The sequence below is a fragment of the Zootoca vivipara genome, chromosome 4 (genome assembly GCF_963506605.1).
Source record: "Zootoca vivipara chromosome 4, rZooViv1.1, whole genome shotgun sequence".
Taxonomy (NCBI): domain Eukaryota; kingdom Metazoa; phylum Chordata; class Lepidosauria; order Squamata; family Lacertidae; genus Zootoca; species Zootoca vivipara.
In genome coordinates this window covers 80,471,303-80,485,327 of record NC_083279.1, presented here as the reverse complement: position 1 = coordinate 80,485,327, position 14,025 = coordinate 80,471,303, and the positions used below count along the sequence as shown (strand labels likewise).

The following is a 14,025-nucleotide window of genomic DNA, read 5'->3' as shown; positions in this document are numbered from 1 at the left end:
TAGGATAGGATATTTGGAATGCTGATGTTAAGCTTGTTTCACAGGTTGAATATTAAATGGAATTTAATGATATATGAAGGGACACAGGTGGTGCTGTTGGTTAAACCACAGAGCTGAATGCTTGCTGATCAGAAGGCCGGCGGTTCGAATCCCTGCGACGGGGTGAGCTCCCGTTGCTCGGTCCCAGCTCCTGCCAACCTAGCAGTTTGAAAGCACGTCAAAGTGCAAGTAGATAAATAGGTATCTCTCCAAGCAGGAAGGTAAACGGCATTTCCGTGCGCTGCTCTGGTTCGCCAGAAGCGGCTTTGTCATGCTGACCACATGACCTGGAAGCTGTACGCCAGCTCCCTCAGCCAATAACACTAAATGAGCGCTGCAACCCCAAAGTCAGTCACGACTGGACCTATACCTTTACCTTTTTAATGACATATATTTTAATGAAATTTCGGAAACAGAGAATCTCTCCCATCTTTGATTTGATCATCAAATCAAGGATGTGCTGCTTGTGCCAGCAAAGTATTTAAGATGCAAAATGGCAGCTGCTTAATACATTCTATTTGTATTCTGTGTTTAATTCAGGAAAATGAATTTACACAGGCAAGCCACTATGCAGATTTAGCAGTAAATTCTGATAGATACAACCCATCTGCTCTCACAAATAAAGGAAATACGATCTTTGCAAATGGAGACTATGAGAAGGCAGCAGAGTTCTATAAGGAATCTCTAAGAAATGATTCTTCATGCACTGAAGCGCTTTATAACATTGGTAAGTCTAATATACTTGGATTTATCATTTATGGTAAAGTTTGTGGTTGACATTCTGGTTATTATATGTATCCTTTTTAGAAGGGATTGAGGTGCTACTTTTGAGCTTCATTCTTATTAAAGCTGTTTTTAACTAACGAAATAGTAGTGTGTTATATAATTGTAATTGTCTCTCTTTAGAGTCTGCTGTCCACACCAGTGCTGAGACACAGGATCTCTCTGGGCACTTTCATACTGTTGGGCTTTTATACAGTTATTTTTTTGGGGGGGGACACCAGAAGTGCCCCTCCTTTTTAATGTTTCTGTATTGTTATTGCCATTAGCAGACTAAGGGAGCAATCCTATGGCAAGATCTAGCAGGATGAGCAGCTTTGGATGCAGCGAATCTCTGGCTCAGCTGACATTAAGTCCCCCACCCTGGTTTAGCCAAAGATACATAAGCGTAACTTTTTCATCCATGGCTCAGCCAACTTAAGTGAAGCTGGTTGAACCAAGGCCAGTGTAAGTCCAAAAAAGGGGGTGTTGCTGGGGTGGGGTGGGTGTACGACCGGAGAGGGGTCACATGAGCTGGCAACCTAGCATAGAATACTCTTTTTAAGGCCTTCTCCCCTTTTGAACAAGATTTTGGATCTGGGGTAACTTTATGCCAGTTTAACTTAACTACTGTGCCTTTACGCCAGCTTCTTGTACATAGGGTGGCTCCCTTATTTCATTTCCCATAATAAACATGTTCTTAAATTTCTGCTTCTTCAACTTTATAAATCAGTGAGATTTCAATCTTCCCATTTAGATGACCTTTTGTTTTTTAGGTTTAACGTATAAAAAGCTGAACAGGTTAGATGAGTCATTGGATTCTTTTCTGAAGCTTCACGCTATCCTTCGAAACAGTGCCCAGGTTCTCTTCCAAATAGCAAGCATGTATCTTTTCAACAATTATAGAATCAAACATATTGCACACTAAATCCTCTGTGTGTCTTTGTCTTTATAATGTAATAAAGATCTTTTTGAAGGAAGGGCGGGATACAGAATAAATAAAAAAATAATAGTAAAGTGTATGATTACGTGAAAATTGCAGTTAAATTCCCATGCATAAGACTCACAGCAAGAAATTCCTTAACTGGTGATGCTTCAGATATGAATTAATGGAGGATCCTAATCAGGCCATTGAGTGGCTTATGCAACTCATCAGTGTTGTTCCAACGGACTCACATGCATTAGCAAAGCTTGGAGAACTCTATGACAGTGAAGGAGATAAGTCTCAGGCTTTTCAATATTACTACGAGGTATGTGCTTTTACCTTCTACAATAGGCATGCAATGCAAGGGAAAGCATGCTAGCTTAAACTGATGCGTTGAAAAGGAAGCTGTATATAGCAGACATTTTTATATAAAGTAGTAGCTATGTAAGTGTTGAATCTAGTTTGATGGTCAGATTCAAGTATACATACGGCATAGGTCCCAATACGACTAATCCAACCCATTGCCTCTGGGTTGGATTCAGAGAACAATAAATAGCAGAGCTCTTGCAGCTTCCCTCTCCCAATATGCTACAGTCCCCTCTGTAAATGTCTAGGGTGGGGTACAGGGGGCTGCAGTGGTATGGGGAAATCAGAGATTTTTTTTCGGGGATGAATTTCAGAAGGAGATAGTATCTGTTTGCACAATACAGTCAAACCTCGGTTGTTGAACGTAATTCGTTTCGGAAGACTGTTCGACTTCCGAAACGTTTAACAACCGAGGCACAGCTTCCGATTGGTTGCAGGAGTTTCATGCACTCAAGCAGAAGCTGTGTCAGATGTACGGGTTCTGAAAATCTGGAGTATTTACTTCTGGGTTTTCAGTGTCTGGGAGCTGAAATGAGCTGTTGAAGAACCGAGGTTTGACTGTATTTTTTTTTTGATACATATAAATATATATGAATGAAAGGGAATTAGATATAGTTTCCTATGAGCTGCAATATTCAAATAATGGCTCTCTTTTTCATTCCTTGATTTTAGTTGCAGCATCAACTAAAACTCCTATTTTCCTAAAAATTTCCTTCTTTCTTTTAACCACACACTGGCCCTTAGAATCACCATTCTCATTCTGTTCTTGCTCCTGGCAGCTGCCTATGTTGTTGTTTTTTTGCTTGCACAGGGAGTGGCATGTTCTGTATTTTTTTTATAAAAAAAAATCATAACAAGAATGGATTTGATCTGATATTTTAGCTTTTAGGGCAGCAGTCCTAAACACACTAGGGGAGTAAGCTCCTTAGAGCATACTGGAATGTTTTTTTCCATGTAGATGTGCATAGGATTGCACTGTAGATGTAGCTTAATTGTTGTTGTTTTAAGTCAAGACAACTAAAAATATTTTTCAATTGCCAATTTTACCTTTCAAAATATAAAATACACTCCTCCAACAGATTGTCAGGAAACCTATCCTGAGTACAGCTTTTTTCAAAATTGCCATGTAGATGAAAAAATAAATTATCTAAGAAAATGAAGGTACTTTGTGGAGTGTACCTTTAGTTTCACAAAATAAAAATGTTTGAAAATAGGACATGCAGAAACTTACCTCAGCAAAGTTTTCTAAAATGTTTTTTGCTATTTGTAAAACCTGCCACATTTTCTTTAGGGATTAGTTAGTGTATTAGCACACTGCTCTCATTCATAAATTACACGTTTTCAGCATCTGGAGGATTAAACACATAAATGAGTAAGATATTCCAAAAGCAGAATAAATATGTTGTTTATCACTAATGTTGTATTTCTTCCACCTTCTTTATTTTGTCAGTCCTATCGGTATTTCCCTTCAAACATTGAGGTCATTGAATGGCTTGGAGCGTATTACATTGACACACAATTTTGTGAAAAAGCCATTCACTACTTTGAAAGAGCAGCACTTATTCAGTAAGCCAACCATTCATGATGTTGTTGTTTTTGTTGTTGTTGAGTATTTATACCAGTATCATTTGTAAGGGGACTTTCTGCAGTACACTTATATTGGACACAGGGGAAGCACATTGATATATATTTTTGTATTATGCTACATGTAAATTATGGAATGATTTGTTTGGAGTTTTTAAGGAAGGAATTCTAAGACTTCATCTTAAGCAGAAATGCAGCACTGAGCAACTGCATCTACTTAGGTGGTCTTCATGGGACCAGAAGGTTTGATTACTCTGGATGACTGTTTTCCTAGGGCTGCATTCATAAGAAACAGGAGGCAACATCCTTTAACAATCCTAGGGTACCCAGAGATGTTTGCTATATGAGAAAGTTCAGATTTATTTCCACTGTTTGCTGCAAGCCACAGAAGAACAGCAACAGGAATCACAGAGCTACGGAGATGCTTCAACGATCATGTCCCATCCCCAGCATCTCTCATACCCCCCCCCCCCGACAAATTAATTGCTTTGATAATTTTAAATCAACAAATGTTTAGTGAGGACAATATACTAGATATAAAAAAAGCTATTTGGCCTGGGATTTACTGCAGCTCATGCATAAATCAATATTGAGCTACATTGATTCAATGTTCTAACCTAGCCTGCAGCACCCTCCTTATTTTATTTTTTAAAATTCCCGTAAATGTGTTTAATTCTCACCAGCTGAAATAGTTGGAACTTCAGTGTGCTTAACGTTGGCTGGGACAATATCTTATATGTAAAAAGAAAAACAGTTGGGCTCCATCTACTAAGCATACTGCACAATCTTCAACAACGTCCTTGCCAGATTAAAAACTGGCATGGTAACGTAATCCCAATGAATACCATATTTCACCCTCATTCTGGAATCCATGCAAGGATTCATTTGGGTAAAATTCACTTGGTGAAGAATTTCCTTTATACCCTTGAAGTTTAGTAATATCTTGCCACTCTTCCCAAGGAAGCTCAAGGCAGCAAACTAAATAACTAAATAGCAAAACAGTACCAAAAACAAACCTTGTAGAATAATAATTACATCTTAAAAACACTGAAAACATTTTATGAGTCACACTTTGGCATATTTATCTGCAGACCAACTCAGGTGAAGTGGCAATTGATGGTTGCAAGCTGCTTCAGAAGAAGTGGTAAGTCTCCTTTCGTATCTCATGCTGACTTTGATAATCATATCTCACTGTTTCACAGTGTTTAACCATTGCAGGCAATCTAAGATTGGGAGGGTCTTTTTTTCATCCTGATCTTACACACGTTTACTCAAAGATCAATTCAATGGGACTCACTCCCTGATAAATATGTATACGATTGCAGCCTTAATATTTAACTGGTATCATTACGTGTTTTTATTTTGCATTTGAATGCTTAAAGAGCGTGCTATAATGTTTGGACTATTTGTAATGGAAGGGCACTTTCTACTTTAGACTTGCAAAAAGCATTTCTTCACCTTACATGGAACCTAAATGACTACAAAATTATAATTTTCTAATGATAATTTTGTCTTTGTCTTTGACCCAGGTGACAGAAAACCTAGTTTTGGCCCTGTCTCATGGTAGTGTCTCTGTGTGTTTTATATTACTAACAGGTAACTACCAAAAAGCTCTTGATACCTACAAGGCGATTCACAGAAAGTTTCCTGATAACGCGGAATGTAAGTGGTTTTATATTATGCACCTTTTATTCTAAGCACACTTTTCATGTTGGATAGTCTTAAGGCAATGGGAGCCAATAGCATGGCCTCCAGATGCTGTGGATTTCAACTCCCATCATCCCTGACTGGGGAGCTGAAGACTTGTGTACACAGCATACATTTAAAGCACTGCCTCCCTCTCCAAAAGAAGGATCTTGGGAATGGTAGTTTACTCCTAAGATAGCTACAATTCCCAGCACCCTTAACAAACTACAGTACCCAGGAATCTTCGGATGGTGGGCGGAATATGTTTGAAACACCAAAGTTTATGCTAGAATAAATATGTTCAATTCTAAGGTGTCACAAGGCTTGTTGTCGCTTTTGCTACCACAAACTAACATGGTTATCCCATTAATTTTTTTTAAAAAAACTGATCTAATAAATTACTTTTTAACATATTAGACTGTCTTGTGCTGTTGTTTTCTTTGGGTTACAACTGCCACCATGGGCTTCTGCCCACCTCCATATCTAACTATGGACCATTCTGCATATAGGAAAGTATTTGTACAAAATCCCAGCTAGTTTTTCTTTAAATGTATTTCTTTTCACAGCTTCATTACTAGACACTGGAGCAGGAAAATAGCTCTTTTTTACTACACTGCTGTCATGTTTGCTAAATCATATTGCCACTCAATAAATACAGTGGTCACAATTCAACACAGCAAAACTACTTAATCCATTGAAATCACTGGGCTTAATTGCAGTTGGATTGCGGTCATTGTTGCTAGGCTGTGTGCTCTGCTTATTTTTACAGCTGCTTTTAAGTCCAGTAATGGCAACTAATGGTATGACTTTTATACCACTAGGTTTACGCTTTTTGGTCCGACTCTGCACAGACATGGGCTTGAAAGAAATCCAAGAGTATGCAACAAAGCTTAAGAGAGTGGAAAAACTGAAAGAAATAAGGGAACAGGTATGTTGGGTCACTTAAACAACTAAATTTCACTGTTTCTTAAAGATCTGTAAAGATTGTTCTCTTAAATTGCAATTTGTATAAGGAGCTGAGATGAGGCTGATTCTTGCTTTATTACAAATGATGCTCACAAGACCTGTGGAAATCTTGGTATCTTGCTTTTTAAAGATACTTTTTATGCTTCTGAACAAGCAGCTGTTTTCTGTCCTCAATGCAAATTTAGAAGCAGCTGGTAAAGTATCAAGTTTTAGAGATTTGTGACTGTAATTTTCTAGGACCGTCAAACCAAAATTTCACTACAAAGAATTCTTAATATAATATTTAGAACAGAGTTCTACATCTTACTGAGCTTGCTGGACAATCTGAGGCTGTGATCAGCGAGCTATCTTTGCTCAGTAGAAACATACATTGGAATTAAAAATAAACCCACCAGCATCTATGCTGTGACGCAAACTGATCTGTCATACAAAAAGGACCAGCCAGTATACAGTGTGCCAGGAATGGCAATACTTAATGTGAGAGCCGGTGTGGTGCAGTGCTTAGAGTGTCAGACCAGGACCTGGGAAACCAGGGTTCAAATCCCCACTTGCCATTAAACTCACTTGGGCCAGCCCCTCTCTCTCAACCATTGGAAACGCAGATCAATTCACGTGCAAAACTAGTTAAACTGACTTTTTGTTTCATTTTTCTGAGTGGCTGTTTGACAAATCTTCAGGGGAAATGCATCACTGCAGGTTTTCATAATGGAATGCCCTCCCCAGAGCACCTCACCTGACGAAAAGTTTGATGCCTTTACTTTTTATTTGCCTAGGCCTTCCAGAAAATTTGTAGCTATTTTTTTCTGTGTGTTTCATTTTACTAGCTGTTATGTTCCCGCAGATTCCACGTTTTCTTTTGTATCTGTATTTTCAGTCTTAAGTGCTACTTGTTAAAGGGGAGGGAGGTGCAGCCCTGAAAATAATAAGCCATACACAGGTTATTGATAAACAACGAAAGGATCTTGCCCACTCGGTGTAGGCTTTGGCTGTAAAGTCTTTTGGCCCTAGCAACTACTGGTACTTGGAAGGATTAAGGAAGAGCTTCTATTCCATCTTTGAATACTGCTAATGCCATTCTACGATAGCGTGGATCATACATTCAGAACTGTTGCTTTAGTTTGATTGTTTCAGCTGAAAACATTAACTTAATAGTCTGTGCACCTGCACAGATTTTGTAGACTTGTTCATGTATTTAGTCAAAGGTATTTCCATCTGTCTACAAGTTCATGACCTAAGAGACCTTACAGCCAAAGAAAATTTTCCTGCCTGTTTTTATGCCTCCTACATCAAGCTGACCTAGCAGTTTCTTTACAAGAAGTTGCTGGGGAACAGCTTTTTAAACACCACATATTCTGTGATTTTAGATGAATGCATACCCACACATCTCTTTTTTAAAAAAAAGAGGTTTGCAAAATATGCACTGGCGGTGGGGTGAGATTTGTTTTTCAAGCTAGCAATTAAAGGTTAACCTTGGATCCACGCACCTGTTGATTACAAATTCAAATGTAGATTTTTGCACAATTGACAAAATCCATATTATGAAAAGTGGGATTTATAATTAAAATCCCAATCATTCGTGACATTCAAAAGTGCTTCTTGAGCAAAATTAGCGATTATAAAATTTATGCAGCTGGAAAAAATCTTACCACCTTCCTCTTTCCAAGAAGGTGCACTTTCCCAATAAATATTTAACGGTTTTCATTTAAGAATTTACACTTTCCAACAAATAAATTAATGTTTTTAAATGCAGTGCCAAGTATATTAGAAACATAAAACCTGGAGGGTGGCAATTTTTTTAATGTGTTCCCTACAAGTTTGCAATAATAAAATAATTTTGGATTTACAAGATTTTAATATGCAGACGTTTTCTTGAAGTGCTATTGAAGAATATCTTCACTATTTTTTCAGCTGAACCGTCCAACTGTAATATAAGGCATTTTTCATCATCTGTTTTATATGAACCTGATCTAAAATAGCATAGATTTTATTGAAATCCCTTAGCTGAACCTTCCAAGTCTATGCAAGCATTGTTAGGTTCAAGATTTTTATTACGTGCAACTTTTAACACCATGTTTTAATTATGGCATTCAGTGACAACATGCCAAGTTCACTTCACTGCAATTTTTATTATATCTAGAAGTAAATGTGCTTGGCAACTAGAAGTGCAATCTTACTGATTTCTTGGATTTGCTTAGAAATAAAGTTGACTCACATGTGTATGTTTATCACTTGGTGACTGCTGTGTTCGGTGATGACTGTGTTCAGTGAATAGATCCTGCATACGTAAATAGTAGAGTGTTAGGACCTGAAACATCAACTCTGTCATTGATGCTTTAGGTGAGTTACATTGCAGGGGTTGCACTAGAAAGATGACCCTTGGGGTCTCTTCCAGCTCTATGATTCTGCTTTTCTGCTTCAACAATATTTCATTAAGGCCCTATCATTTTATGTAATTGTATTTTGTATAAATTATAAAAATTATAAATACTGTAAAACATGTTCTATTTGCAGTCAAAACATTTAAATAGCTATCTACTGGTAGGGCGGGGGAGGCATAGGCGTAGCCAGGACTTTTGTTAGGGGAGCAGAACCTCTGATTTGTATTGCTTTTTACTTATTTGGGGGGCAGCTGCCACCCAGGCTACATCTGGGGGGGGGGGTCACAGGAAGGAAACAAGGTCGGAAGAGGGACATGGTTGGGAAAAGGTTGGGAAACACTGCTGTAGAGGACATCAGGCATGGAAAAGTTCAAGTAATCACTGATGTATTGGGAGCACACACTTAAGTGCACTTCTGATTGTTCCTTTACAGTCCCATTTTGAACTTTCAATGACCATATGAAGTCAGATCCTCCACAGGTGGGCAGCCCTACCTGCCTGTCCAAGTGGCCCTCAGTCCTGTCAAAGCGGCCCTTATCCAGGATATGCTTGCCTTGCCTGAGGTCAATGCTTGCTTCTTTTCTCCCTGAACTATTCCAACAATTTCACTGATGCTGTTTTAGTTTGTCATGTTGATTTTCATGCTTTCTTTTTTTCTCGTTTTAAAAAAGCTGTTATTATTTCTTACTACTCTGGCAGCCATCCTGGGATCACAATTTATGTCGGTGGGGGTTGATATAAGTGACATAAATGAGTAATAGGTAATCAGAAATCTAATAGCTGCCAGTCATTAAGTATACAGCAGTCAAGAATGGAGAAATCTAGTGACAAAGGCATAAGGAGACAAAGATGGATGACAAAGAGACAAAATTAATTTGAATATAGGAAGCTGCCTTATACTGGGTCAGACCATTGGTCCATCCAACTCAGTATTGTCTACACTGACTGGCAGTGACTCTCCAGGGTTTCAGGCAGGAGTCTCTCCCAGTCCTACCCAGAGATGCTGGGGACTTGGAACCTTCTGCATGCAGAGCACATGCCCTACCACTGAGCTGTGGCCCTCCCCAATGCCACCTTGGGATGGAATAGCCTTGCAGGCCAAATGAGCACAGTAGCACTTCTTGAGATATGATTAGGGTTTCGGCTTTAGGGTAAGCTTTCCACTGGGAAGTTCTTTTCAACATGCTTCACAGAAACAATTGGGATACCACAAGACGATGATAGTGCTCTTGTACGATTATCATTCATTTCACCAAAGTGTTGGACTGGAAAGCTTTCCAGCATGTGGAGCCCACCAGACCCTGAGTAGGAAGCCAGGGAAGTACAACTGACTGAGTGTTTGGTTTGTTTATTTGCATATTTAGCTGTCTTGGTCCAAGATGGTCTGAGAAGTTTAGAATTTGTTCCAGCACACAGAGTAAAAACTGGCATTCGCGTTACACACGAATCTTCTTCAGTGATCACTTGTAGCCAAGTAAGATTGTCTTCCATAAAGACGGTTTTAACAGTGAGTCTATAAGTGACTCTGGAAGCCAATGCTGGATCCACACGTCCTTCCACAGCGGGGACATAGGTTTCCAGGTGGGAGTTGATCACAGTGAGGGTTTGCCAAATACCTTCCTCTTAGTACAGTGGTACCTCGACTTACGAATTTAATCCATTCCGAACAGACCTTCATAAGTCGAAAAATTTGTAAGTCGAAGCCAATGGGGAATTTTTTTTAAAAAAATCCGTAAGTTGAAAAAATCCTATTTAAACCGCATCCAAAATGGCAGACAGAACTCCATCCATAACTCGAAACATTTGTTAGTTGAGTTATTCGTAAGTCGAGGTACCACTGTACATTTCTCCCTTTTGTCCTGAGTTCGAGCATCTTCAAAGCCCATGACACCTTTGGTAATGGCTGTTCTCCAATTGGAGCGTTCGCAGGCCAATGTTTCCTAGTTGTCAGTGTTTATGCTACATTTTTTAAGACACAAACATAGTGTGTTGAACCTGCAACAAATCCCCACTCAGTCATGATGCTCACCAAATGGCCTCGCTATCCAGCAGAAGTGTGAGGTATACCTTGTACATTAAAAGTAACAGAAATGATTGGTGATAATATTAAAGAGCACTTCTGTCTCTTTCTTCCTCTGCTCCCTAGCGTGTCAAGTCTGGCAGAGATGGCAGTGCCCGGGCACGCAGAGAAGGCAGCGGTGGTGGTGGTAAGTGCTCCTCATATGCTGCCATATTTAAGGTTTCTGAAAGCAAAGAAAATGTGGTTCCATTTATTAATCCTGCTGTCTGCATTCTCTCTGTGGAGAGGGAGATGTGGATCAAAGGAGCATTGGAGAATTGCAGGGGTAGCACATGTGAAAGGAGGTGATACCTAAATAACTCTACTAAGAATCCTGATGTACTTTAATTTAGAGCCAGTGTACTGGAACTAAGACTGAGAGTCAGGGAAACCGTGATCTAACTCAAGACATGATCAGTACCAAGACCTACTCACGGTGGTGGCTGTAAGGATTTCTGAGTTCACACTTAACAATTGGTATTTGCTTATGGTTTCATATCCTGGTTCGTAAGCAAGGATTAAACCAATAAGTCGGAAACTAATTTAGCAGCCCAAGATTGTTACATCTGAACCATATGTGGAATGCTTTAAATACTGTTTTTATTTTGTTTTCTATCAAACAGAAACACATAATCTTTGATCTCTCATACGTGCCTTTATGGTGTGATATTTTGTCTAATATTCTCTCTCTTCTGTCAGATCCTGGTAGCATCACTCATAAAGGGGAGCGTCTGAGTGCTAAATTGAAAGCTTTGCCAGGAACATATGAGCCCTATGAAAGCAGTGGTAATAAAGAAATAGGTAACTGATGTTTCTAATAGCTTCCTTTGAAACAAAATACTGTCAGAAGGCACCCTTTTTCTCATACAATTATTAAAAGTTAGAGACTGTATTGCTTTTCTTAGTAAAAAATGTATGTTTCTTTTTTTAAAATTTAGATGCTTCCTATATTGACCCACTTGGACCACAGGCTGAGAGACCAAAAACTGCACTGAGGAAAAAAATAGATGAAGATGAATTTGCTGATGAAGAACTGGGAGATGATTTGCTTCCAGAATAACCTGTAGCCCAGTATAGTAATCTTAAAAGCTTTGAAAGGAAAAAGAGAGAAATATTTCTTACAGGTTTTGATAAGGTTGTGAAGTTCTTATGTTTATTTAAGCAATGTGTATATGAACTGTGAATTTTGAGTAAATTGTTTTTATAGAGCACGATCTGAATGTTCTTTTGTTACTCATGCAGATTATCCCATGAGGGAGGATAATTCTGAGTATTTGGGAAGATTAGGTAAAGATCTGGCAGGACAACATATAGTGAGCATTATGGAAATAAGAACAGAAGGACACTTCTAGGTTAGAACAAAGGACTATCTAGCCAAGCCAACCAGCTACCTTTGGGACGCCTACATGCAAGACCTGAATGTAGTAATCTTCTCCTACATTGCATGTTCCCCATCTTGCTCTCTCTGACCCAGAAAAGAGTATAGAGGCATCTAACTAGTATCCACATGAAATCTCCTAATCCCCTAATTTGATGATTCATTTTATGGGAGCAAATTCCATAGTTTAACTATACTCTCTGTGAAGAAGTACTTGCTTTATCTGCTCTCAAGTTTCCAACACACTCAGCTTTATTGGCTAACCCGGGCTCTAGTATTATGAGAAAGGGAGCAAAAAAAATTATCCATTGTCTACATGATGTGCAATTCTATACACCCAAGTCATTTTTATTTTGAAGGAAAACTTTTTGCCTCTAATATCTTCCTTGCCTTGGGGAATTTTGTAGTGACTGCAGGAAACCAAGTTAATTTCCTCTGTTGTCAATGTGATGGAAGCTGCCACCACTTGCCAGGCTTGCAGCTCTGAGGATCCACTACAAGGGTAGACAATGTGGTGCCCTCCAGAAAATGTTGGACTACAACTCCCATCAGCCTCAGCCAACTGTCGGTGATAGTGGAAGTTGTAGTCCAGTAACTTCTGGAGGGCAGTGTGTTGGCTTCCCCTCTTCCACTTCATTGTGAGAAGTTTTCAACGATTTATCATCGCCTCCGAAGATCCAATTTACCTTAAAGGTACTTAATCGCATTGTTCATGTCTGGACTTTATGGCACAGTGTATTAGGATCTTAGATTGGAATTCTATGTTGCAATTCCAATCTGTTCTTGAAGCAGAAGGAAAGTGAATGTGCCAGATGTTTCCATGCTGGCATCACCTGCTGTTGGGACATTAGTCAATTGACTAAAGTCCAGTACAGTATTATCAAATATTCCAAGGTTCAAATCCTTGCCTGGCTCTGAAAGTTGCTAGGCGATGCTGGGCCTGTCAAAGACTCTCAGCTAAACTACCTCACAGGTTTATTGGAAAGATAAAATGGAAGGGGGACAATGTCTACTACTCTTGCTTCATTAGGAGAAAGGGTGGGGGAAAACATACCGGTAATAAGCAATTCAATCCATTTTTCAAAACACAATCATTTCACAATAAGAGCTATCTCAATTGTTTTTGAGACAGCTTTTATACGTAACATTTTTGTTCCCCTAACAATACTTTATTTGACAATATTTTATGGGTCAGTTGATTGGTGAATCCTGACACACAGAGGGTCTGTAAGTTCTTATCTGCTCATTTGCCAATCTCCTGTGTTATTGGGTGTATTTATTTGTGCCATACTAACTACAACCAAATATTTCCCTTAGACGTAGCGGGCTTCTCCTGATAGCTGCTGGATTGATTTTTCCATATACTTTCCCATATCCGTCAAGTAGACTTTGTTTCATAGTTCTCTCCATACCTTTGAGAGTACTACAGAATACTGCATCTCCCCTGTTGATATGTCACTCACTGGCAATGAGATAATGGGAATTACTCTAGTTTTAAAGAAATTGAAGTAATTTCACAAATTTCAATAAGAATAGATTTTAAAAGCATGTTGTTATTGACTCCAAAGGCAGTGTTTCTCAGCTCTTTGCTTTTTCCCAGTTAACTGTAACAGTTACATACCATGATGTAAAAACTCCTGCACATTTTTCCCTGTGCATAGTAGAGCAGTCCTTTAGCCGTAGCAGAAAAATGTGCTAGAGTCAGATCCAGCTCAAGAAATCTCTGGGGAATCATAAATTATGCGTTTGCTTCTCCTGTAAGCTAACAAAAACCCTTTCAGCTTGCAGAGGCCCCTTGTTTTCCTTTCTGCATTTCTGTCATACTTATTTGTAAAAGGCATAAAGGTAGAAAGATACACTATAGTGGAAACCCCCCAAATGCTTT

General features: G+C 39.0%; 1 protein-coding gene across 2 annotated transcripts in view; it reads left to right on the top strand.

Moving 5' to 3' along the window:
* Positions 1-11,973, top strand: part of IFT88 (intraflagellar transport 88) — a 32,742-nt gene extending 20,769 nt beyond the window's left edge. For both annotated transcript variants that reach the window (XM_035115677.2, XM_035115678.2), the window contains exons 18-27: positions 580-766; positions 1,575-1,683; positions 1,898-2,048; positions 3,540-3,655; positions 4,765-4,817; positions 5,270-5,335; positions 6,181-6,287; positions 10,850-10,910; positions 11,462-11,563; positions 11,701-11,973. In XM_035115677.2, coding sequence (XP_034971568.1) covers positions 580-766; positions 1,575-1,683; positions 1,898-2,048; positions 3,540-3,655; positions 4,765-4,817; positions 5,270-5,335; positions 6,181-6,287; positions 10,850-10,910; positions 11,462-11,563; positions 11,701-11,822 — 1,074 coding nt within the window. In that variant the 3' untranslated portion in view covers positions 11,823-11,973. The remainder of the gene's footprint in view (positions 1-579; positions 767-1,574; positions 1,684-1,897; positions 2,049-3,539; positions 3,656-4,764; positions 4,818-5,269; positions 5,336-6,180; positions 6,288-10,849; positions 10,911-11,461; positions 11,564-11,700) is intronic.
* Positions 11,974-14,025: the final 2,052 nt, after the last annotated feature.